The sequence below is a fragment of the Idiotropiscis lumnitzeri genome, chromosome 20 (assembly GCF_059441095.1).
Source record: "Idiotropiscis lumnitzeri isolate Australia: NSW breed Sydney's pygmy pipehorse chromosome 20, RoL_Ilum_1.0, whole genome shotgun sequence".
In the NCBI taxonomy this organism is placed as follows: Eukaryota; Metazoa; Chordata; class Actinopteri; order Syngnathiformes; family Syngnathidae; genus Idiotropiscis; species Idiotropiscis lumnitzeri.
The window spans coordinates 10852077-10877129 of NC_142410.1; the positions used below are offsets into that span (position 1 = coordinate 10852077).

Genomic DNA, 25053 nt, shown 5'->3' on the forward strand with positions numbered 1-25053 from the left:
ATAAGTCACTCAAGCGAAATATAAATAGCCAAAAAGTCGACTTTCCGTAGAAAGTATTTCAACTTTTGTCACTTCCTACTGTTATTGGATGATTTTTTTTTTTTTGTGATTCTCAAAACCAAAATTACAAACATGCTCTGATCCAAATTGCGATATTGCTCATCTCTTTCCAAAATTGGCCTTTTCTCACAAAATTAAAAGGAACTCTGCAATCACTTACAATGACACGCTGTCCGATGAGAGTATTGGGAAAGCCCAGGATATCTCCACGGCATATATATACACGAACGTATTACATTTGGTGTGCTCAATCAATCAACTGTGTACACTTGAGGTCAGTACTCTAAAGACATTCCCCACAGTGGAGGCCATGAAAGTCCTGATTGGTGAGTAGTGACGTCATGTGGGTGAAATGCTGCCGTCTCTCTCTGGCCAAAAAACTAACTGTACAAAGTGTTCTGAGAATTTTAATAGAACATACTCCGGATTTTTAAGGGTCACAGTTGAACCGTGTTCGCACTGGTTATTTAATTTTATTTTTTCAACACGCGTTTGCAATGCATTGCTCCATGTCACATGATGTAGCAATTGGCAGCTACTCTGGCCTGGAGGGAGGCAGCACGCAGAGAGAAGTGCCAGAGAGATATCTGAAGCCCTGCGCTGCACGTCATTTGGATTCCACTTTGTTAATCTAAACGTTTTTTGTGACTCTCTCTCTGCAGTTTTCGGTCTCTTCCTCATGGCCAGGATTTGTGGCGCCGCGCCTCTACCGGAGGTTTGCGCCGACGTGTGCGCACTTGTTGAAGGGGCGCAATTCCAAGTGTTCGTCCGGAGGAGCCGCAGTTTAACCGACAAGATCCTGCTCGCCATCCCCGACACGCACAGATCGAGCATCCACGCCGAGGTGAGGGACTCTTCGTCTATTCCTTGCTTGATTATTATTATTGGGCTATGAATGCCTAGCAGGTTGGGAATCTAATTGGATTGTCGCGCACACAGTGGATGTATGGCGACTAGGCATTAATAATCGAGCGCTACTGAATCGTCGGATTGATTCATTTCTCTTAGTGACATTAACTACTACTGGCGCTTGAAAATAGTAGTCCAAATTAAACAGGATAAGATAGAAAAATGTTTACTTTCAGTTTCGCTTCCATAATCTTATTTATTTTTTATGACAGAAAAGGAGGTAGTGGCTTCTTTCACAGCTTTGGGCTTTTCTTTGGGCATGAGGGGGTGTGTGTGTGTGTGTGTGTGGGTGTGTGTGTGTGTGTGTGACTGAATGGTTGCCTATATGTATCCTGTGATTGACTGGAAACCAGTCCATTGTCAACATGTGTGTACTGCATAGTGACCTTGTGATGAGCACATCTGAGGCTCTGGGTTCAAATCTTGCTTCAGGCTGTCCCGTGTGAGAGTAAAAGGACTGTTTGTCTACATGTGCCCTGCGATTGACTGGCAACTAGCCCTCTGTGAACCTTACCTCTCGCCCAAAGTCAACGACAAGCCGTATAGAAAAAGGATTTAGGGAGAATAAAAGTTATTTTTATCACGCAATATATATATATATATACATATATATCATAATGGATGGAGGAGGCGTGTTCAACGACTATGCATTTCATATCCCTTTTTTTTTTTTTTTTGAATGAATGAAATTTCAAAACAAAAAATACCCACTGAATGAATATGTGTAAAAGCACATTTCACCATGTTGTAACATGTCCGTGCTTTCATTTCCTCACCTCAGACTCTGAAGCTGAATTCTTCCGAAAACGCCAAGCTCGGCACAATGGCGTCCAACATCAACTTCCCACCTGCTCCTGTGCTCAAAATCGCTTCGGAAAAAGTTTCGTTGGTGAGTGAGTTTTTCTATTTTTATTTTATCATCCTAATTGGTTAAGAACTTAGTACAAATGTTTTTTCTTGCCTGATTGGGCAAAGTGGTTTCCTCTGTGAAGTAAGCAAAACCTTGCTGGTTGTCCCCCCCCCAATCAGGAGAGCAGTCTGATACACATGCACGAGGGTCTGCTGCTGCACCAGGCCTTGCTGAGCACCATCTCACCTCGGATAGAAAACACGCAGAGAGTGACTGACCTCATGAATATGGTCCGAGATCTTGCCGTTCAAATTAGCAAGGTAAAATAATAAATAAATAAATTGTGATCCCCAGCGGCCAGAAGTCTTTTTTTTTTTTTTTTTAACATTGACTGATGACTTGGTTGGCTGTCTCGCTGCAGATGCTGCGAGCTCTCCAGACAGATTATGTACCGCAGACAACCCCGAGCCCCGTGACCTTACACCTGCACGGCGACTTTGAGGTGCAGGTGGCCGCCCACCTGACGCTGGTGCAGCTCCAGTCGCTCGGTCAGGATATACACCGCTTCCTCCGAGGTCTGGACACAAGCCACGAGCAGGAAACGGACAGTGATCTGCTGACACGTCTCAAATAACACTGTTATCTTTTTTTTTTTATATACAAGAAGTATTTATTGATGTTAAGGGATTTATTTTTTTATTTGCATATTTATTTTTATGTATTTATTTATATTTGATTGAACAGCTGAGATGACTTGTAGCATGCCGCCTTGTGTCTACAATAACCACCACCACTTGCCTGTGTCACATAATTACACTGTCATGACAAACTTACACCAAATACTAATCTTCACCGAGCGCTAATCCATACTCGAGTCTGACTATCAAAGGATTTTTTTTTATTATTAGACATATATGGGCCATTGTGAAATACTAAGTTCAATCAAATTTAATATATATTATTTATGGAATATTTTTGTATGAATGTTAATGCCTATAGTATTTATAATCTGTCCTTCAATAAACCGTTTTTTAAATTTCTGCCTCTCTGACCATCATTTGTAACGTAATAGATGACCGCAGTCAATAAAAAAAAATGTTTATCAGAATCGTTTTGTGTACGCACTATGAGGTTACTTCTTAAAAACGAACGAGCTGTAAAAGGTTAAAATTAAAAGGCAAAAAATATATACTCCCGCTTTTATTTTTTTAAATAATTTCAGCGATTTAAAAAAATATAAATTATTTTATTTTTTTAATAAAGAGACTGGGGGTAATTAATTCAGACAGCGATGAAGTCGTGGCCGCAACAGGAAAGGAAGGTTGGTGCCTTACGACTCTTGCAGCTTTCCAAGAGGAAGTGTTGTAAGCGCTTGGATGACTGCCGGCGACCGCAGTCGTCACTCCGGGGGATGAAAAGGCTCCCTCAGAGTCATGTGATGACGTCTGTAAACATGTGACCTTGCACCTGACTCTAGGATGATGCAAACATTAAATAATGAACAGGATATGGATTTTTCTTTTTTTTTTAATATCGTTATCAAAAAGTAGTTTACAAACACAGAAATGGGGAATTTGGATTGGACTGCTTTTCCCACCAATCAAATTCACAAATAAAAAAGTTTGGGGGCACAATTTCAGGATGAACATAAAACATATAACATAACCTTTGCAGGTGCACTAATTTGACCTTGTCGAACAATGAACTCTACCGCAATATTCTCAACAAGTTTTTGATCCATGGACCTATTTAATGGTTCAACCAGAATCGGTATTTAACACTTGCATTCATCAAGCCGTTCACATTTCGACAAAACGAGACCAACATGACGCCTTACATTTCATCAACAGTGCCTCAAACTGGCGTCTAAGCTTGAGGGGTAATCGGATATCCTAGGAAATCGTAATGGTTGTGAATTTTGCACCAAATGCGAGACAACAGCAAGTTCAGCAAAAAGTACCGAGACATTTCACAAATAGACAGTCGGCATTCTAAAGTTTAGATACAATCAAATTAATCACCGGTAAATGTTTTTTTTTTATGTTGATCCTGAAATTTCCTCCAAACGGCAAATACCGCTAACTTTTTTTTTTGCAGAAGAACGTCAAGTATTACAAGGCAGCAATGGCTTTGGCCGCCACTCTCCTCCCCAGGGGCAGACTCAAGTCGGTGACGGCCAGGACCACTCTGGGTTTAGCTAGAGCGGGCAGCTTCACCAGCTCAGAGACCTGGAGGCACAGAAACAAGGTAAGGAAAAAAAAAAAAAGATTGAATGAACGCACGCAACATGTTGCACAAGAGCTGAAAGACCATGAGTAATGTTTTATTTTGCGGAAGATGCCAGCTGACCCATGAATCAGTTTTCGTCACTTTGTACATGTCCGGGCATGTAGATGACCACTGAAACTTGATGGTCCTGTTTTTTGTTTTTTTTTAAATTAGGAAAAACATCACTTCATCACACCGCTTTATAAAAACACAAGACGAATAACATAATTGAATAAAATAAAAGGAATTAAACCGCTTCATGATTTAATGCTACATTCCAGTTTATTGTGCCGTTCCTACTTCATATGCTCGACTTGGCCACTGGGAGGAGTATAATAACTTTTAAAGAAAATGTGACATGAAAAAAAAAAAATGATGATGGATAAGGGCAGCTGACATACCTAAAAAAAAACAAACGACACCACAAAGGAATTCAGAACAAGTGTTCTGCTGAGTCATTTTGCAAGAAAAAACACTTAATCAGGCTTTTTTCCAGTAAGGTTTGACAGAAGGAGGCCCCGCCCTGCTCTCCCTCCCCTCCTGACTCACCATTGTAAAGGGCATGAACTGCAGGATGCTGCCACGACTTCCCTGCTCCAGGCATTCCACGCACTCCTCCATGAAACTATGCACAAACTGGGTGTGAGGCCCCGCCATCTTGGAGCCCAGGATGGAGGAAATGAGAAGGAAAAGGTTGGCTGAGGAAAGGGAAACGGATGCCATCAATTGTCAGGGTTGACGTTACATAATCCACTTGAAAGAAAACAATTTCTTACAACATCCAACATGAAAGCAGACGGAAATCATGGGCTTTCTATACACTTTCAGGTTATACGTACTGCCTCCCTGCTGAGAAACGGCATAATATTCTCTCCGAGATTGAGCGTGGGTTGTGACAAACGAAATTATAAGGCCATGCAATCAATGGGGACACCTCCTGGTGAGTAATTCAGTGAGGACACCGGATGGCACATCATTTCCCCCCTGCAACCGATCTACTCATGAGGCAGGAGTCATAAATTGAGAGGCACCGAGCCCGCAAATGTTCCTCATTTCAAGGAAAAGGGGTCAGCGTCTGGCAAAGACCGATAGCTCACCCAGGACGCGGTTAAGCGGCTCTCTCATGTTGACGGTGTGCAGCTGCGAGGCAGACAGGGAGCTGCTCATAGATCGGTCTCCTGAGTGAGGGAAAAGTGCACATGTAAGAATGAGCGTACAAAAGAAAAAAAAAAACACACTTTTACTCAGTCACATTGCGCTCGCTACTTTTATTTGGGTTTATCTAGGATTGCTTGCGTGATCGACATATTGTGAAAGGCAAGCAGGCTTCCTTCCGCTGTAGACTGCCATTCCTAAAAATAGCCTCATGAGACACATTTCAGTTTCTCATTGAGAAATTATCCCAATTTGAGTAAAGACTTTGCAAAGTTTGTTTTTGTTTCAATTAGGCGATGAAGTTTAATTTGCTCGTAAGGCAAAATTCTTGCATCTCAAATCATCCATCATACATTTTTGAAATTGCGCTGTACAGAGGAATAATTGCACAGAATTCAAATCATGACACAAGCTTGTGCATCGTATTTCACGGCAGCTCCTTCTGGTGTGTTTGAAAATGTAATGCAAACACAAACAAAGAGTTTCAGAACTACCGCAAGTGACTCAGTGAGTTTTGAATTGTTTGTCGCAAAGGATAAAGAATATATGCGTGTATCATCGTTTGTCTACATGTGTGGCACCACCGTTTGTGTTCAAATCTATTGCTTAAATCGTTCTAAGACACACACACACACACGATCAGAGGGTATGGATTAGCCCATCAATGGCACTTCCCATTGTGTGTTAGCAATAAGCTAGCGGACTTTAAGCTTTTGCTTGGTGTTTAGCTTGACAGTCAACTGAAACTGCGGAAATAAAAAGAAGCCTGCCAAACTGCTGCTTGTTGTAAAGCGAGTTGAGTTCACTGACACAACACAGCGCTCGTATACACGGGGCAGACAGACGACTGTCGAGCTTGTATTCAAAGATCTATTTATAGACTGACCTGGACTGGAAAGTGCAACCGGCTCATCCTCATTGGAACTGAGAAGACGCATGAGTTTGGAGGGTTGCGTGTCATCCAGAGGAAAGAGGCTGCTGTAGTCCTGCCATTCAAAAACGATTCACACAATTAACACACATCACAACATCCGCTGCCTGCATGGCGCGTTTACCTCGATATCTTCCCGCTGTCTTCTTCGTTGATGAGCCGAGCACGAACCTTTGTGGTTGGACGAATACGAGCTGAGTGCGCACCAAACAGACAACCTGAGGACGCATCAGGAGGACGGTTAAACACCAGCGCTTGCCACAACGACATAATACGAAATGTCTTACTTGGCCAGTGCTTTGCCAGGTGGGTCGACCAGGCTGTGCCAGTGGGCGGAGTCAGTGAGCAAGTTGGGCACGATGGTGCCCAGCAAGGTCAGGGTGATTTGCTGACTGTCCAGACAGAAGATGCTGTAAAGCAACTCCACCACTCGATGGGCCCACTCCTGTCGGGTTTCCTTGAGCAGCTCCTAAAATTAGATTACACATATAAAAATGACCGGTGAAAGATTTTACCTCGATTAAGACCCACACACTCATGGTGAAATGTTATGTTTTGCGAGCCTACAAGCATAAATGCTTCAATATTTTTATTTATTTTTTTTTTTTTTATAAATCAGAAAAGTGCTTTTCTTCCAACACCAACCTTGACCAAATTATTGGTGAACCAGAAGACGCCGCCCATGTCGAGCAGACTCTGGAACAGATGCAGCGCTCGACTGTCCACCCAACCTTTGCGCAGCACCACCTGGAACTGCTTGGTGAGGGCGGCCCGGATGGGCTCTTTGGCCGGCAGGAGGTTCCGGTAGGGGATGGGCTCCTGGCCCTCCATGGGGGGCCGCAGAGTCGCCGCCGTTTGTTGGAAGACGTCGGCACACATGTGCTCCATGATGGAGCTCATTATTATCACACTGGGGGAAGCGCAAAGAGATTCATTTATCTACTGAATTGAAGTACAAACTTTTCAATTCTTTTTGTCATTTGTGTTTGTTTTTATTAAGTACAACATAACATTGTGTATTTTTCTTATCAAAAATACACAAAAAGTATTTTATAGTTGGGTATTTCATGAAGCTGGAATGAATTAATGGAGCTTCCTTTCATTTCAATAAGGATGGATTATTTGAGTGTTTTGATTTCCAAAATGGTCTTAGAACAAATAAACTTGTATGTTAAATCACCCCCCCCATATGCACAATAATCGGGTTGTGCAATATGTTATTGATCCAAATGAATTTTAGCTGTAGAAAAAGCTGATTTTTTTTTAACACTCAGATGCTGAAAGGTGATTTATATGAATCATTCGGAGTGTTAGTACCGTTCGCTGTAAAACTGCAGCGTGTTCTCGCCATAGAGCGGCGTGACAAGCTGCCGGATCATGGTCTGAGGCTTCTCCCTCTCGTCCCGGCCCAGCATCCTAACGTGGGCCACCAGCCACGCCACGGCACAGATCGCCATACTGCAAACTTTGCCCTTGATGTTGTCAGTGATCTTCTGTACTCAAACGAGGACGAGCGACGGGTGTCAAAAAGAGGAAGACGCAATTGTGAATGGAAAGAGAATGTGTGACGAAAACGCATCCGCATTGAGTCAGAGCAAAACTTCAATGGAAGAAGGAAAAGGAGACACGAATGAAACAACGCTCGGTGATGTCACGGTCACACCTCACTTTCCAAAGAATGTCATGCTCGCTGCCGTGATCAGTTAGATAACAAAATTCAAAGGAGACCGGACACACCTGAACTGCCTCCACGGACAGCACGCCGTTCTCCCATGCATTCAAAACCTCCAAAATGGCCGCCGGGGTGCTGAGGCAGATTTCATGCCATTTCACTTGACTGTAAGCAGAGAAACGCCCAATTTACAACTTAATCCATATGGATGTGAAATAGATAAAAAAGATACACGGAATACAATTTCCTCAAACAATATATAGTCGTTAATTCTAGGCGCCTCTGCGATATCGTAGATTTGGAATACGATATAAATATATAAAGCGAGCGGACAACTCTGAAATTGAAGATGACATTGTTAGAAAAAATGGGTGGTCACTGTAACACCGTCAATTCTTTTAATTATCTTAAATGGAGAAATTCCGAGATTAGTTTGCGACTCACACAAGCTTCATCTCAGAGGAGTTGTTGAGCAAGGTCACCAGACTCTCGACTTTCCCGGGCTCGGGTCTGAAGCAGGGGTGATCCGGGTTGAGAATCTTCCCTTCCTCGGGCATACACGTTTGCAGCCATGTCTCAAAAAAGGGCGTCTCCCCTGAAGGACTTGGATCAGACAGGACCACCTGTTGGAAGGGAGACAAAGCAAAATCAAATCTCACTTTGCAGCGCTGCCACCTGGGACTGCCAAGTGAAATGCTGATGATGCCATCTTGTGGCTGTGCACTGAAAAACGTGAAGCCACGCGTGAGCAAGTGCTGACCTCCGAGCCGTACGTCTGCACCACATGGCAGAGCATCAGGAAGGAGATGTCAAATAATAGAGCCCGAACGGAAGCGGACTTGGCTGCCGGAGAGTTGGAAAAAGCCTTTTACATCCCGCACGTTCAAAAACCAGCACGGCGGGAACGCATCGGATTGTCATTGTACTTACATCCTTCCCCGCTGATGTGCTTGGGAAACTCATTAAGCCTGTCAAAAAAAAAAAAACAACGTCACAAACCTGTTGTGCATAATTAAGAAGCACCAATAAAAAATGTAAAATACGACCGCCAAATGAGCAGCACGGAAAAGTACCTAAATGTACCTAATCAAGTGTCTGGAGCGTGTACTAACTTGATAAACTTTCGGGCGAATGACTTGAGCTTCCCCGTGGCAGCTGCGGCCGCCAGGAGAAGATCCAAGCTCTTGCCGGACAACATGTGGCCGAGGACACCCAGAAGGCCCTCCGGAGATTTGGAGTGGTCTGCATCTACCGTCTGATGGGCCAAACAGAAGGTTCGAGGGTTACTGTTTTAGACAGTTATGAGCGTGATGATCAGACATCACCCAAAAAATAATATCTCTGTTTTATTGAATAAAAGAGAATTTTCTGTTGGATTACAGAAAATGAAAGATGGGAATGAGTCAGGAGGGCAACGGGGTTGAATCTGGATTTGTCTCTACCTTGAGAATATTTGTCACGGTGGGCTCAGCTCGGAGGATGAGGCCTGGGTTGGGTTGGATATTTGCATTTTCTGCGGTTTTTAGTTTTGGGGAGAACTTCCTGTCCTCCGTCCTAAGTCAAAGGTGCAGGGAGGTGGGGGGGGGGGGGGCAGCGGATTGGAGGAGAGGTTTGAGGAGGGAAGACAAACAAGGGATGGGGGTGTGCGATACGACATGAATACATTGAAATATTGATCAGAGTGAGGTTTTGCTGAGACGATCGGAACCGGACAGCGTACCGTTTGGAGGTGAGGACCTCTGTGTTGGAGTCGGACAGAAGGCCGAGCTTGTTGCACTCCTGCAGGAGCATGCCCAGGCAGTCACAGCTGGGAGGAGAACCATTTAATATTTAGGAAACAGACTTTTACTAATCTCTTCATGTTGTGCGAGCAGGAAGGTGGCGCACTTACTTGCATCTTTGGTCGGCTTTGTCCAGCAGCGGCGTCAGTTTGAGGAGATACTGAAAGGCAACGTTCACATCCTCCGTAAAGTCCTGGAAAATAAAGTGACAGTTCGGGCATATTGTAGACGCTAAAACTAAAAAGGAGAGTGGGACTCATCAGTGGTCAAACATCATTTCACCTGTCCTTTGTCACCCGGAGGGTACTTCTTCAGCCGAAGCAGAACTTGCGGAATCTCGAAAAAAAAAATTACGAAATCACAAACCAACTCTCTGGGCCTCGCTAATTGAAAGGGCCCGTCCACAGAATTACTTCAATCACCTTGAGGAAGGTAAAGGCAGTCCATTTGAGCTCTTCGGTGCCCTCTGGTGACTCGATGAGGCCGGTGAAACAAGCCTTCCAGATCTCCAACACGAAGAATGGAGTCGGAATTCTCTGCGGAGGACACGAGTTGGGGATCATATGAAGCAGTAACGTGCATGTGAGGTGCGGGTGCTCTTTTTTTTTTTTTTTCTTTCTCCTCTACCTGCATTCTCTTGATCATCATCAGCTGCTCCACCATCGGCTGCGTCTCCCCCGTCAAATTCATGGTCCCTTCCAGCATGATGAAGGCGTGGATCGACGGGAAGGAGGCGTGCAGTAGCGGGTCGCACTGCAACGACAGCATCTGTGGGATGCTGAGCGCGGAGAACAAGTCGTGGATTGAAGATGACAAAAAAAAAAGAAAAAAAAAAAGGACATTTTTGTCAGTATTTACAAATGAAAGGAGGGAGGCGTACCCTTTCACTAGTGACAGGCTTTCCTCTAATTGACTCCGCAGCGTTGAGTTAGATATACAGCTGAGGCCGTCGTTCAATTTAAGTGTCGCTTGCTCGACATTGCTCCAGGAACCTTTCATTAAAAAAAAAATTAAAAAAATCAGAACATCAACACGACATGTACAACTTTGTCCAAAATGTTGAGAGTCTACCGAAAACAAACACCTTGATCTTCCAGCCGAGCGATGTGCACCAGGGCTCTGTTCTTGGTACTGCTCAAGAGTTTGTGCAGCCTCTCCCGGCACTCTGTCAGACAGGACTCGGTTCCGCTCAACGGGCCCGGTTCCCTCAGCTTCTCGCAATAGCAGGCGCAACCCTGCAGCAGCCAAACCACCACCCCGAGCAGGGCGCGACAAAGCCCGATGCATTCCTCCGCCTTCCCGTGGCAGCTTCACAGTCACACACGAGCGATTTAAAACGCAGTCAGGAGCTATTTCGGCATTTGGTCTTCTTGCTTTCATTTGGTTGTATGGTGCTATGGAGAGAAATGACTTACTTGAGGCGATGGCAGAACATGTCCATGATCTCCAGAAGGGACTTGACGCACAGATCCCGAGAAAAATCATCAAACTACGAGGAGAGAGGCACATTTATCGGACCACCTGCATCTTAATATACTGGACTATACAAATAGTAAATAATCAACCTCGCTGATACTCTATTTGCCAGGTCATCTAACTCTAGGATTTTTTTTTTAAAGCAGCCAATTTGCATAGCTACTCAACGTAAATCATAGGAAGTGCCCAAATAAAGTTTTTTTTTTTTTGTTGTGATTTAGCTTTTTTTTTTATGATGTTACCTTGCTAATGGCTATGAGCACACTCGAATAAGACACCATCTAAAGACAGAGAGAGGAAAAAAAATCAAATATTGCAAATTGTAAACACCTTTTTTAAGTGTACCTGTTACCTGTGAACTTATGGCATATTTGAGATAAGACAAGATAAGTGGGTTAGGAGATGGACCAATCAACGCCTGCTCCATTAACGCTTCTGGAAGACACACAAAGAGGAAGAACATTATGGAAAAACATATTGAACACTTTTAAGTTTAGGTTGTTGTTTTTAACAGATATTTGAGTCAAGGACAAAGAAAGTGGATTCTAAAGTAGTATTGGACAGGTGTCAAAAGGATACAAAATAAAGACATAAGGAATGACGGCAAGCAGAGAGTGGGGTAGAATGTAAGATGCATGAAAAAAAATCTGGTGTGATGGACGGAGGGAAGGAAGGAAAAAAATGATGCCAGGAAAAATCAGGTCTGAGGGAGGGCAGGAAGTAAAGAAAGTGGGAGGAAAGAAATGGGACAATAAAGAAAAATATGCCAGGGAGAAGAAAAAAACAAACTCTGAGAGCAAATAAGGTCGGAAAGGGTAAAAAAAGAAGAATGAAAAGTAGGCAGAAATGTAGATTTACGAAATGGATTAAGTATGGATGAAAAAATTATGCCATGAAAACATGTGTGAATGTATACAAAAACGTGTTTTCTTCAAGTGTGTACTTATTTTTGTCCCATAAAACTGGAAGTCGTCAAGCCGTAATGACTGTTCTTACCTGCTAGGTTAAGATATTCCCACGTTGCACCCTTTGGAAAGTTCTTCTTGATATTAACCGCCCACTGGTAGTCACTCCAGCGCTCCTTCCAAGCCTGCAGGATGGCTTGCTTCAAGTTCACCACCTTCATGCTGGGGACGGGAAAAAAGCTCGACGTTAAACACAAGTTTGAGACAACAAGCAGAGGAAGTGGATGCAGTCAATGCTTGCTGAATGGATGCTAGCCCATCGCTAGCTGTTCATTCATTGAGTCCAAAAAAGAACCGCGGAAAATATAATACGAGAAGAAAGCAGATACTCCAAATATCAGCAATTGGTTTGTTCCTCACCTTGAGTTATATGTGTTATAAATCGTAACATTTATTTGTTTTGAACGATCGGCGTTAATATTTGTCAGCATCCGAGCGCAAGCGACGCCATTCTGCTTTCAGGGATGCAAGCAATCATTGGTCAATATTCCGGGCATTACAATATTCTCGCAGTGGATTGGCTAAATCCAAAACGATACTAAATCAAGCACGTACTCGAGCACTGGGTGTCGCTCTTTACCGACATGTTGTGAAATTGAGACTGAAACTAGTTAACGATAAACCAATAATGATTAGGAATTAAAATTGTAATTGTAACAGTTAAAACCCTGTCAGTCTACACGTAACAAAAAAAACAAACCGTGAAGAGATTCAATACGTTCCACTCCTGGGGCAGAAAACCAAGAAGAGGAAGACCAAAAGTAATGCAGACTTGGTTAATGACGTGTAACTAAAACTGCTGGAATGAAGAGTATGGGTAGTGGTATGTAAGGTGAGCAGAGAGTGAAGATAAGGTGATTAAAAATGCTACCTGATCTACTTGACAACGAATTAAGATGTACTGCATCGAAAGCCACAAGTACTAAAGTACTAAAGTTGTTGTTTTGAACTAAATCTTCCCCCGTCCCTGTTTGCTCTCAGCTGTGCATCATCGTTTCTAAAGGGACATTGTACCCTATTCAAAACCGAGACACCACTGGAGGCACTTGGAGGTCCCATGAAGACAACAAAGGCATCCATTCTGCCTGACACCGGAGACGTCCTGCAGGAAGGAGATGACCCCCGTGTCCTGGCACGGCGCAGGCAGGTAGGCCACGGTGAGCTGATAGGCTGTTTAGTGATGTCTTATCTCTTTTCCTTCCACTGGGAGATGAATTTGAGAAGGGTGCTGACAGCGGAACCTGTTGTTTCATCTCTGTCCATTCTCACGCTTTGGACAGATGCACTTTTGTTGATTGAAACTCACGTCAACACTAATGAAGCATGTGATTGGGTTTACAGCCGCAAAAGAATCGGACTAAATTTATTTAAATATGTTTACAGTTGCAGGTCAGAAGGAGTTTGGGATTTTACTAAACGGCCAGCTCAGTCATATGTTTCAAGGTGTTGTTGTTTGAATCACTCGCTTGCGGTCATGCTGCAGCGCCGCAATTAGATTGACGTCAGGACTCTGACTGGACCACTTGAGAAGGCGTATTTTCTTCTTGTTAGAGACATTTAAAAGAAGTTATTGGAAAAGTGATTAGGAGATGCCATTGGCCTAAGGCGGGGGTGCTCAAACTTTTAATACAATAGAAAAAAAAATCCAGTAATGGCGGCAAAATATCATGGCCAGAATATGCAGAAATAAACATACCGTTATTTTTCTTTTTTTTTTTTTTTTCTTGAGCAGTGTTTTATTTAACTGCTGTTTGGAGATCCTACCGTATAAGATTCACTGCTCGCTTTAAAGCCAAGCACACAACGGGTTGCAATCAAATGAAGAAACCCTTCAGGAGAGACCCGATTGTGAGCATCAATCTGTATATTTGGCCCCGGTGAGAATCATCCTTAAGGAAGGAAATCCAAATTGTGGCTCATGACTTTTCTTCATTTGTATTTATTTTCCACTCGAGCCGACTTTTCTACATCACACTTCACTTTACTTTCCGACCATTTATATCCATTTATATTTAGCGTGTATCCCATCTTCCCGGGTCCTTCGGGCAAGGTAATTATGTATCGTGAGGAATCCGGAAATGAGAGTGGGCCCCCTCAGGTTGTCCATTCATGTCACTTCATGAATCAACGTGGACACAATAGAGACACCTGCCTGAGCGGAGAGGCTCATAAATAGTCCCGGTCCGACTTCTACTTCAAAGTAAGCACTCGTAATGGCAGTTTTTTATTTTTTTTTGCAGTATTAGCGGAAAGGTGTGTGCATGTCTGCATGTGCAAGCCCCAGCTGGCTGTTCTCTGGGGCAATCCCGTGAGATTTTGGTTCCAAACTTCACTATTGCATAATTAACGTGTAAAATTCACCTTATGTCTTCGGCTGAAAACTCTCAGCATTATTTCCGGTGAAATTTGGGATGTCGCCAAAAAGGGTGAAACTAAAGTCAGATTTTGTCGCGTATATGTGCTACCTGCTGTACACCTCACATATTTCTTCTTCGACAATTGCGAGTCATGTCGCTTAATGTAGTACCAATACTGACCTGTGGGAGGCAGCATGGTGCTACAGGCCTCTAGATTGACCGGAATTAATAAGAATAAACTGGTGGTGGTGGTAGAAGAAGCTAGACGCTAACTGTTAGCTGAAATGCTAACTACAGGTGTTAGTAAGGTCACTTTGTGCTAACTAACAGACGCGTTCCAATATAAAACAACAATTCCAAATGAACTTTCGCAGGAATGATTTTTCCACATGGACTCATGTGACTGCGAACACGCATTTCTAATTTTCATAAAAGCCCTGCTAGAACGAGAAATAACATTCTCCGTTATCCACCTGCATCTCACTTTCCGGCTAGTTTATCTCAACATGCCCTTGATTGTCCGGAACCTCTCGGTGTCTAATCCTGATCACACAGCGGCGATTAAAAGTCGTCTCATTTTCAAAGCCGAATTTTCCTCGACAAATCTGTTATGCTATCGCGGAGTTTGTGCTCATTAACGGCATTAATCCAGAGAGAAGCTTCACGAGTCATCGCGGTTCCTCAAAGTGTTACATAATGAAAGTTGGCAGAACATGGCCTGCGTGCTGCCAATTGTGTTTCCACGCTGAGACCCGATCCGAGCGCATCCAGTGGCCAGCATGATAATCCGACATCTGTCACGAGCTGCGCGTGAGCAACTTTTTATCGCCGCAACCTGAATCATTGAACAGCAGCTGATCCCCAAGCAAATAGTTTCGGATTATCGTTAACTTGTTGACTGCCATTGACGGCTAAAGACGTCAAATATCCTTTTTTTTTTTTTTTTTTTAACTTGGCTGGTAGTGACTGAGTTCATAAATAACATGCTAGGAATTCCGATCTAAGCTGCAAAATACACAAGCCCATATTCATCAAATATTTTGGACTCCCATAACGGAATGTGACGTTTAAAAAAAAAGGGACACGACGGAACCATTGATGTGATCGATTCCTCTTGTCGAGTTCAGCTTTGGCCGAAAGGCCCGTGGCCTCGCGGGTTGCTTGCGTGTCATCCTGATTAATTGATGAGCCTTATTGAATAATTGGCCTGAGAATCATTTGGCTGCGGTGACATGAATCTTGCTCCCATCTTAAAGCAGCCTTCATGGTGATGTAGTACCTTAGCAAGCATTTCAACCAGTGAGTGATTTGTAGTTCGGCCCGGCCCTCGTGGTCGATAAAATAAACACACAAACCCGTTTCTTTTAGTTTTTTTTTTTTTTTTACTTTATTTTATTTGAATTGCTTATGTGACTGAATGAAAATCAAAAGCTCAGTAGACAATTTACTGGGCATAGGAAGACTTCTAAAGAGGTCAAAATGATTTTCCAATCATCCCTTTAAGAGAAATACCACTTTAAAATGTGCGGAATGGAAAATGAACTAAAAATACGAAAAGGAAAAATTCCACATTTCGGCCTCTCATTCGTGATTTATTGTAGAACTGTATTTTATCAAAAAGAATTTTGTGTACAAAAATAAGCTTTTTTCCTCAGCCAATTCTATAACGTTTCTTTTGATTTTTCATCTTGTGATTATTTAAAACAAGGCGCAGGTGGACAACGGCTGACACAAAGTCAAAGATAATATTTTTTGAAGTGACAGAACTATATGAAGAAATGCACCTAAGACGCTTTCTTTATTTTTGTGACACTTCACCTTATTCGAAACCACTAAATATGTGTGCTGAGGTGTCGAGAAACATCAGCATTTAAATCCTTCCCAGAAGGCAATGAGCGCTTGTTCTCTGAAAAAAAAAATGCTTTGTATCATACTTCATATCCAGAAATAACATTTACAAAGAAAATCAACACTTCAATAATGTCAGGAATCCAAAATCCGTAAATGTAAGGGCTTCAACATGACAAGAAATCAAAAGAACAACATTCTGTCCTTTCCTGAGCTTTCATTTCCATATGTATATCAAATATATCGGTATAAAACACTTTTCATCTTATTGCCTTGCACTCATATGTAAGTCTAGCGTAACATATTTGCTTTTGAAAGCGACGTTTCGAATGCCGCGCGCATTTGTAAGAACATTTAAATGTTTTTTTTCCGATCCGTTGTGATGGAACATTCTTTCGTCAAAGTAAATGTGGAAGTTGATCGGGTTTCTTTCGAACGAGCTTATTTCGTGAATGTTTTTATTAGTAATCAAACTGCATCTAAAACGGGATCAAAACCTGTTTTAATTCGCGAGGAAATAAAATCAAAGGTGTGCTTCAGTGTTTATTGCTTCTACCCAAGCTTTGGTCCGTTACTCGTTTCTGCGTTGATAAAATGCGACGATGTTGCATGAAAATTGTGAATTTGATTCCTCATTTCATATATTATCTATCTCCTGACGTTGTGAAAAAATATGCATAGATTAATTTTCGTGGAGCAAATCATTAAAAGAAAATTTTAGCTGCTGTGAAACTTCCCAAATCAAATGAGTTGTGTGGAAGTCGATTTTTTTTTTTTTTTAATCATAAAATACTTTTTTATTTTGATTAGGTTATGCTGAAAGTGACACGTTAAGGTGCTTATTTTTCGGTTGAAATACCCACAATCCCGCACTGGTACCATTTTTATTAATTTATTATTTATTATTTATTATTTATTATTTATTATTTATTATTTATTATTTATTATTTATTATTTATTATTTATTATTTATTATTTATTATTTATTATTTATTATTTATTTGTTTATCTCTAAACAGTCCAAGTAATGCTGGTCTCATCACATCTTGGAATCGTGATGTTCTCAGTGGCTTGTGATCGGGTGTTTTTATTTATTTTTTTTCTTTATTTTATTTATTTTTTTTAATTGTTTTCATGGCTCATTCAGTATTTCAGTGCAGCAGCGCTCGCATTTTTAATGCGTCGCCGAACTTCTGTCTCGCGAATGATGGTAACCGTTAGAACGTTGCGCCCCCCCCCCCCAAAAAAAAAAGTTCTACTTTTATAACAGGTGCTTTTGGAAACCGAGACAGCACACAAACTATATCACTAAGAAATGTATTTACACCTTCGATTCAAACCATGCCAATTTGTCACCGCTCGTTAGTTTTGAAACACGCAAAGTGACCATGTGAAGAAAAAGATTCAAGTTTCCATGAAGGAAGATTTTTTCACATCCTTAGCGCAAATTTCTAAGCTGCATACTCCAGTTATGTCCTTTTTTCCCCCTCTCAATCTATCTCACTCGCCAGTGTTTCCTATGGCACTTTGCATTGTTCTGCATTTTTTTAATTAATTTTTTTTAACCGCCTGGACCTGTAAGAAGGTTTCATATTTCGGACTCTCTCCGATACGACCTTTGATCCAGAGTCCGGGTGGCTTGTAAGCGTTCAAACTCGTGTCGGCTGTTGCGGTCCGGACTGAGGTTTGCCAGCGCCATATTCCCACCTCCGACATCCTCCTCTTCCTCCTCGCGGTTGAGGAACGCCAGCTCGTTTTCATAGCAAAACGAGTTTGAAGTGGGAACGAGAAATTTGTTCTCCAGCATGTCCTTGGCACTGCATCGGGGCGTGGACGGCACCTCGTAGGTTTTGTGGAAGTGAGCGTAATCCACCTTGTAAAGGTTCTTCTCCTCAAACAAGACCGGCTCAAACCGATGTCCCCAAAGGATCTCGGAGGCTAAGTAGGAACTTCGCGCCTGAGTGGTCATGGCTGTCGCTTCCACCATTCCCTCCAAGATGACGACAATCTCAAAGTCGGATGTCTCCAGGTCCTGTTTTCCGATCCCAAAAAGGGGGCTCTCCTCGTCGATCTCGTGGAGAATCGTTATGGGTGAGACCAAAAAAATCCTGTCCAGGCCTTTATCAAAGCCCACGTTGATGTCAATTTGGTCCAGAGGAATGTATTCTCCTTCGTCGGTGATCCGAGGCTTGATGAGCTGAGCCCTGACGTGGGCCTCCACGATGTGGCTCTTGCGAAGGTTTCCCACCCGCCACATGAGACAAAGTTTCCCATCCCGCATCGCGATGACGGCATTGTGGCTAAACAGCAACGTTTGCGCTCGCTTCTTCGGCCTGGCCATCTTGGCCATGATGGCGCCGATCATGAAGCAGTCGATGATGCAGCCCACGATGGACTGCAACACCACCATGAAGACCGCTACCGGACACTCCTCGGTGACGCAACGGTAGCCGTAACCAATCGTCGACTGCGTCTCGATGGAGAAGAGAAAAGCCGCCACGAATCCATTGACTTGGAGGACGCATGGGGTGAAGTTGTCATCTCCGGCCGGATTATCCAAATCCCCGTGCAGCAAGGCGATGACCCAGAAAGCCAGACCGAAGGCCAGCCAAGAAACGACAAAGACGAGAGTGAAGACCACCAGCATCCATCGCCAGCGAATATCCACGCAGGTGGTGAAGATGTCGGCCATGTAGCGCTGCGACTTGTCGTCCATGTTGGCAAACTGCACATTGCACTGGCCGTTCTTTTTGACAAAGCGGCTGCGGCACTTGCGGCGTGTGTGGATCTTGCCATTGCCAAAACCGTTCATACCATGCATGGTAGTGAGACGGAGGCCCTCTTCCTCAGATGACACGATGCTGTAGCGGTTGATCCTTCCCACGCTCATGCTCCTGACAACTCCGGCTGCCGGATCGGAGCAGAAAGGCCGGCCATGGAGGCCCAGCGTGCGATCGAGACCCCTCACCGCTTGATCACTTGGAAAGTTGCATTTTCCTCGGCCGTAGACAGGACGCTTGAGCTCGATTCCAGTCCCTACATGGAGAAGGACGCTATTGTCAGTGTAGTGAAAATGCATCATAATATCATAATAATATCAATAATATAATTTTCGTTGTATAACAAAAAGTTAATACTCGCTGCGCACAATGGGCAAGGAGAGCGCCACTGCCAACAACTGGAGTGGATGGGTAATTACACTTTATTGTAGTACGGCGATTTTAAGAAAAAAATTCATCGCAATTTTTCTGGTTGATGTTGCGATTTAGATTTTTTAAATTTTTTTTTAAATCCAAGCTTCGGTGCAAAAATTCACAATTTCTTAACAATGTACAGCAGTCCTTCTCAATTATTTTCTGTTACGCCCCCCCCCCCCCCAGCAAGAAGAAAACAATTCGCGCCCCCCCACCCATTCTCCACCACAACTAAAAATAATAGCATTTATGTTGCAAAACAAAAAGTTAATACTCGCTGCGTACAATTGTCTAGGAGAGCGCCACTGCCAACTACTGGAGTGGATGTGCAATTACACTTTGTTGTAGTACGGCGGAATAAAAGCATGTTTCCCAGGGTCACACTTGCCCCCCTCAGCATCGCATTGCGCCCCCCCCCCCCAAGGTGGGCCTGCCCCACTATGTGAGAAGCACTGACTTAGATAAACCTGAAATTGCCGCCTTACGTTTCTCGATGAATGAAGAGCCGCATCATCACATTTATTCCGAAACGCAAAGTGTTAGCAGTCGTCGGAAGACACGTGAGTGGTAACGAATATGACAACCGACGCTGATGTCTCCTTCGGCATCACAAAAATGTGACAGGCTGTCATTTCTTGAGCCACAAGTGAATGGCGCGTCTATAAATTAATCCTTTTCACTTTGTCTTGGTTCGTATTTCTGGTGTATCAGCTGCGTGTCGCGCAGATGTGAAAAGCCTCCCTTCTGTTCTTTTGTGGCCCAAATTATCTATTGTCCTTTCCGTAGAATACTTTTTGTCTGGATGCTGTGCGTCTGTGCTGACTCCCAGCGGGGCTTCTATGTGTGCCACTTCTTCCATGGACACGCAGTAGCAGATGCTGCGTGCTGGGATGTGGGGAGTGGGACTCTGTTTGACCCCATTGTGTACAACTTGGCGGATTAATCATTTTGGGAGGATGCGTTGCGTTTATAGGAGCCTCCCATGATGCTTTGCTCCATGACCTGAATGGCACACGACAGTTTGGTAAATAAGAGTCATCGCAGGCCTTGCTATGTGTTGGAATGATAACAGATAACCTGGATGCAGTGGCGGGCCGTCCACTTCACACCTGGGACTTCAGTCAAGTCCTACTTAGTCCGACTTGAATCAATCCCCCCCTCATAAAACCTTTATTTGTGACATCACGGCAGGAAAAATAATATACAGAAAGACACTTGCACAGTACTGAGTGAGTGTTGGACGACCTAGCTTCTCTTGAAAATGGCCTCGCAAGTGCATCTGCAATTAAATCCACACTTTTTCCCTCCTACGGTCAGTGTGGTTGAAAAAAAGCAAGAATGTATTTTAGATTTTCGAACGGTCACCAGTTACGACTTTCAGGTGTGTTGATTCCGCATTGTATCTGAAGGCCTCGGACAAATAGTGGGTGGGTATCATGAAATCTGCCTGGCAACACGAGCGAGCTGAATTCTGATTGGATAAAAACTCGCACCTAAAAATAAAACACAAGGATATGATTGTTTTCTTGATTATGTTAGGCCTTGAAGGCCTTGACCGCTCACCACTGCCCGGACATCATGCTTGATTTTGAGACTCAGGTCAAAGGTTTCTGCCCATGAGGGACCGGACTGCAGCCCCCTCTGGGCATAGCGCGCTTTTGTCGCCTGGCCACAGCCGCTGTGTGTCTGCCTGCCTGATTTGGGCCCCGAAGACTTGACAGATCACTCATGTGCACTCCCAAATCCCACATGCCCGGCCCGGCCCGGCCCGGCCCGGCTGGCCTCGGGCCAAAGTTGCACCCAATCTGGGGCCGTATTACCTCATTCACATTGTCTCGAGATGGGGGCGGACTTCAGGTACTGGAGCAACAAAAGATTTTCAAATGGGAAAAGCTTGCCTCGAGTGTCCCGTCCCCCCCCCCAAAAAAAAGGCACAACTGAAAGTGCTTGATGATGCGGTGACCATGACGACAGGCACTTCGCCTTCGACATTTTAATGACCAGAGCGAGCCCTTCACTTTTGTGAGCAGTCTGTCATACTCTTGCAGTGTCGGGTGTCCGGCGTGTTGCTTGAATGAAAGTAAAAACCCTCCAGGAGTCCTTGGAATCATTAGATAAGTACTTCTCTCATCTCAACCGATGTCCGAAACCACCTGTGCTGCTGCAGTTCTGTCAGCTGTCCTGTTTTTGTCATGAATCAGGTTTCTGGTGTGTTTATGGGATGTTTTTAAAAAAATAAATAAAAAATCCAATTTTTGTCTTCTTCATCCACGGTGCAAATGAACCTACTCCAGTGGCCCGCCGATTCATTTGGGTGCCAAGCCTGTTCTCGAGGGGCGTCCGGGAGGGGAGCCGAGATGGCTGATTAGAACGATCAGAATGCGTAATTGGACGTGCACAACGATGGCGGGGGATCGAGGGAGGATTATGAAGTGGGGGACGAGCACGCGGGGAAACTGAGCTGAGCCACTTCGACGGTTGCCCACCTCCCCGAGGCCATTGTTGAAGGAAGAGCCCCGGGGCTCAGGTGTCATCGGATTTTCCACGTGCGACTTCATCTCCTCTCAAGTGACCTTCTGGTATTTTCCTCGCTAAAGTAGTGCTTCTCAAATAGTCAGGCGGGCGCCCTTGCGATGCTGAGGGGGGCACGTGTGGTGACGCTGGGGAAGGTGCTTTTTTTTCCCGCCGCACTACAATAAAGTGTAATTGCACATCCACTCCACTAGTTGGCAGTGGCGCTCTTATTGCCTATTGTGAAGCGAGTATTAACTCGACGGTGTAGGTTTGTTTTACAACAAAAACGCTAATATTTATAGAGAGTGGGTGGTGGGGGGGGGCGCAAATTGTTTTCTTCTTGCTAGAGAAAATAATTGAGAATCACAGCGCTAAAGCAACCGCACTTGAACATATGCCGTTCGCTGGATGCGAACCGCTCATTATTTTGCAGTCGTGCGAGAGTACGTCTGGCTCCTCCCCTCTGCTTGGGTTTCTTCCCAGGTGGCCCCTGAGAAGTGTTCGTTTCGAACTGAGTCACCTCATGTCATCGCAGCGGCTTAAATTGTATGTCATTGTCGCGAGGTGCACCTCACTCAATTCAAGATCTTCATTAGTGAATTTTAAACCACGTCCATCCGTTGAATTAAAAAAAACAAAAAAAAAAAAACGTGCGAATTAGAATGACCTCTCGAGTGGCGGCAACAAAGCGGAGATGAAAAGCAGGGTGAGGTCACGAAGCTGTCATGCCGGGCTGCATTTCGCTATTCATTAGCTTGCTCGGCTCTCTCTGTTGGCTTTGTTCAGGCGCCGATAGAAGAACGAGCGCACATGCGCAAACACACTCAACTCGCAGGTGTTATACAAGTTTTGGCATTTAATCACCTGAATTAGTCCACTCAGGGAGATGAGTGCCTAAAATGCTTCGGCGGGGAACCTGTGGAATTATAATTCAGCTTACCGTATTTTCCGGACGATAAGCAGCTACTTTTTTCCTAAATTTTGAAGCATGCGGCTAATAAAACGGTGCAGCTTTTCTGTCGCTCTGTAGTTCAGAAAATACACTAAATAAATCTTGATTTTTTTTTTTCTGCTTCTGTTTATGTGCATTCACAGTACAAAATTGTTCTGTATATGCAGTAAACATCTCATTTTATTAAATTTTTTTGTTGTTGTTTTTTTTTATTTAATTAATATTTATATATATATATTTTTTTTAATTTATTATTATTATTTTTTTTATTTTTCCTTTTTTTAAGAGTTGCTGCACAGCCGATAACGCGCAATAATATTAGACAGTTGATAATCAGCGCTGTAAATCGAGGCTGCCTTGACCGTGGCAACAAGTTGCTTGGCTTCACGTTCATCGCTTGCGAAATGCAAATTGAAATTGGTGAGATGCTATAAAGTGCGCGTGCATCGTCAGTGGAGGCGCTGAAGTCGAGCTTGCAGGTTCGTCGTGAATTGTGCTTCTTTCTTACCTCTCTTTCGACCTGTCTTGTGCCAGGCTGCTTGCAGGACTCTAAGGCGCTCGCTTCTCTTCTCTCGCGGCGTCCGCGTCAGCCAAACTGAGGCATCTCTGAACTGAGCTCTCTTCTGTCTTTTTGTCTCAGTCCAATTCCTGAATAAACCGCACCGTCATCCTTAACGTCGGACGGCTCGGACTCCCGTCACCGTTCTTCATCCTCGCTTGGTCGGATAAGGAAAATCCACTCTGTCGATTTTGGGTGCGGGAAAAGAAAACAGGGTCTCGGTCAAATGCTTGGTTTGTTCGAGTCAACTTCTGTGATCTGGAGGCAGTCCATCACAGTTCCCACGAAACTGTCCGAGAGTTCCTCAGCGCTTTTGAAGTGAACACCTCTCTCTATCAATCGTTGCAATCTGATCTCGTTGGTCCGCCGCTCTCTCTCTCTTTTTCGATCACACTCTCCTTTCTCTCCCCCGTCTCTCGCTCCCTCTCCAAAGTGTCACAGAAGCTGCCATTTGCAGCCTACCTCGTTCACTCGTTGCCCCCCCCCCTTTTATTTCTCCTTCCCTCCCTTCCTACATCATGGCACTACCAGTTGACAGCAACTTGATGCATCATTCAGAAAACGGAGGCTGACAGTCCCTCCATTGTGTCGGATCACGCGTGAAAGTAAATAGAAGACACATTATGAAGATGCAAGTCTGTCCTTTTTTTTTTTTTGTTTTAAACAAAGACTTCCCGCATCAAATTAAGAGTACAGACTTCGCTAAGCCCATCTGTTCTGCTTACTCAGTTAACTCATTCACTTCCAGCCGAGTAAAAAAAAAAAAAAAAAAAATGGATGTTTGACGTCTTTAGCCGTCAATGGTTGTAAATTTCGAGGCCGAAAAATATTTCATTTTGAAAAGTGACATCGTGTATGTCAGGATGCTTAATTGGCTACCTTACTAACGCCGCTAATGACACAAATGGATTCCCGCATGATTCCCTTGTGTGTCGCACACTTCCCAAAGTGCGACATCCAAAGCGCTCCAGAGGGCAAGTCATCCGTCAAATAGCGAGCGAGAGGCCAGCCAGAAAGAAAGGGAGAGTGTTGAATGAGTGTGAGCTTTCTAAATCCAGCCATGGTGGCTCAGCCTCAGCTTCATCACTAATGATTCATCAATGTAGGAAACCTTTTTTTTTTTTTTTACGTTCTCTGCCACTGATTTTCAGACTTGAGAGGGCCGATTTGCCTGTTTGTGATCATGGCCCGGCCACTCATGGCAGCTCAAAGAAACCCTTGAAAGCACCTCTCAGTCTGTGTCGGCAACAGGTATTGTGCGGCTCCTTGCCGATTGGCGGGCTCGGACGCCGTTGGCGCCGCGAGTGTGGCGAACAGTAGATCAGAAGGTCCTCACATCCGTACTCCGGACTTGGTTACGTAAGCGTGCCACATTCACAGGTGGCGGCGCGCATATGCATGTCTGCGTCTGAATGAGAGGGTTTTGCCTCCTACGGAGACGGCGAAGTGGGAATCACTGGCGCTGCCATGGCTACCGCTATAACACATTTGGACTATTTTCTGAGCAATCTGGGGAGAGGAGGGGCCGCTGGTGAAACGAATACTATTCAAAATGTGACGGA

At 44.0% G+C, this 25053-nt stretch overlaps 3 protein-coding genes across 4 annotated transcripts; 1 reads left to right on the plus strand and 2 right to left on the minus strand.

The window, feature by feature from the left end:
- Positions 1-404: 404 nt before the first annotated feature.
- LOC148317705 (uncharacterized) lies at positions 405-2827 on the plus strand. The gene is made up of 4 exons (XM_088284637.1): positions 405-904; positions 1751-1858; positions 1999-2139; positions 2241-2827. The coding sequence occupies exons 1-4, from the start codon at positions 740-742 to the stop codon at positions 2451-2453; spliced, it is 627 nt and encodes a 208-aa protein (XP_088140763.1). The 5' UTR covers positions 405-739; the 3' UTR covers positions 2454-2827.
- Positions 2828-3328: 501 nt separating this feature from the next.
- Positions 3329-12588, minus strand: med24 (mediator complex subunit 24). Of its 2 annotated transcripts, none has more exons than XM_088284164.1 (26): positions 12428-12588; positions 12099-12229; positions 11455-11537; positions 11345-11383; positions 11042-11115; positions 10711-10934; positions 10507-10618; positions 10254-10404; positions 10049-10162; positions 9909-9962; positions 9737-9819; positions 9566-9652; positions 9288-9387; positions 8958-9100; positions 8776-8813; positions 8606-8688; positions 8290-8468; positions 7911-8010; positions 7491-7666; positions 6819-7083; positions 6461-6642; positions 6298-6391; positions 6129-6228; positions 5185-5265; positions 4637-4785; positions 3329-4047 (listed from the first exon to the last, which is right to left on the minus strand). In XM_088284164.1, the coding sequence occupies exons 1-26, from the start codon at positions 12496-12498 to the stop codon at positions 3931-3933; spliced, it is 3030 nt and encodes a 1009-aa protein (XP_088140290.1). In that variant the 5' UTR covers positions 12499-12588; the 3' UTR covers positions 3329-3930. The 2 variants fall into 2 exon arrangements, with proteins under 2 accessions (XP_088140290.1, XP_088140289.1); XM_088284163.1 differs by having other exon boundaries at positions 9288-9399.
- Positions 12589-15849: 3261 nt separating this feature from the next.
- Positions 15850-23842, minus strand: kcnj12a (potassium inwardly rectifying channel subfamily J member 12a). Its single transcript, XM_088284165.1, has 2 exons — positions 23441-23842; positions 15850-19308 (listed from the first exon to the last, which is right to left on the minus strand). Exon 2 carries the CDS (start codon positions 19160-19162, stop codon positions 17861-17863), a length of 1302 nt encoding a protein of 433 aa, XP_088140291.1. The 5' UTR covers positions 19163-19308; positions 23441-23842; the 3' UTR covers positions 15850-17860.
- Between the last annotated feature and the right edge of the window lie 1211 nt (positions 23843-25053).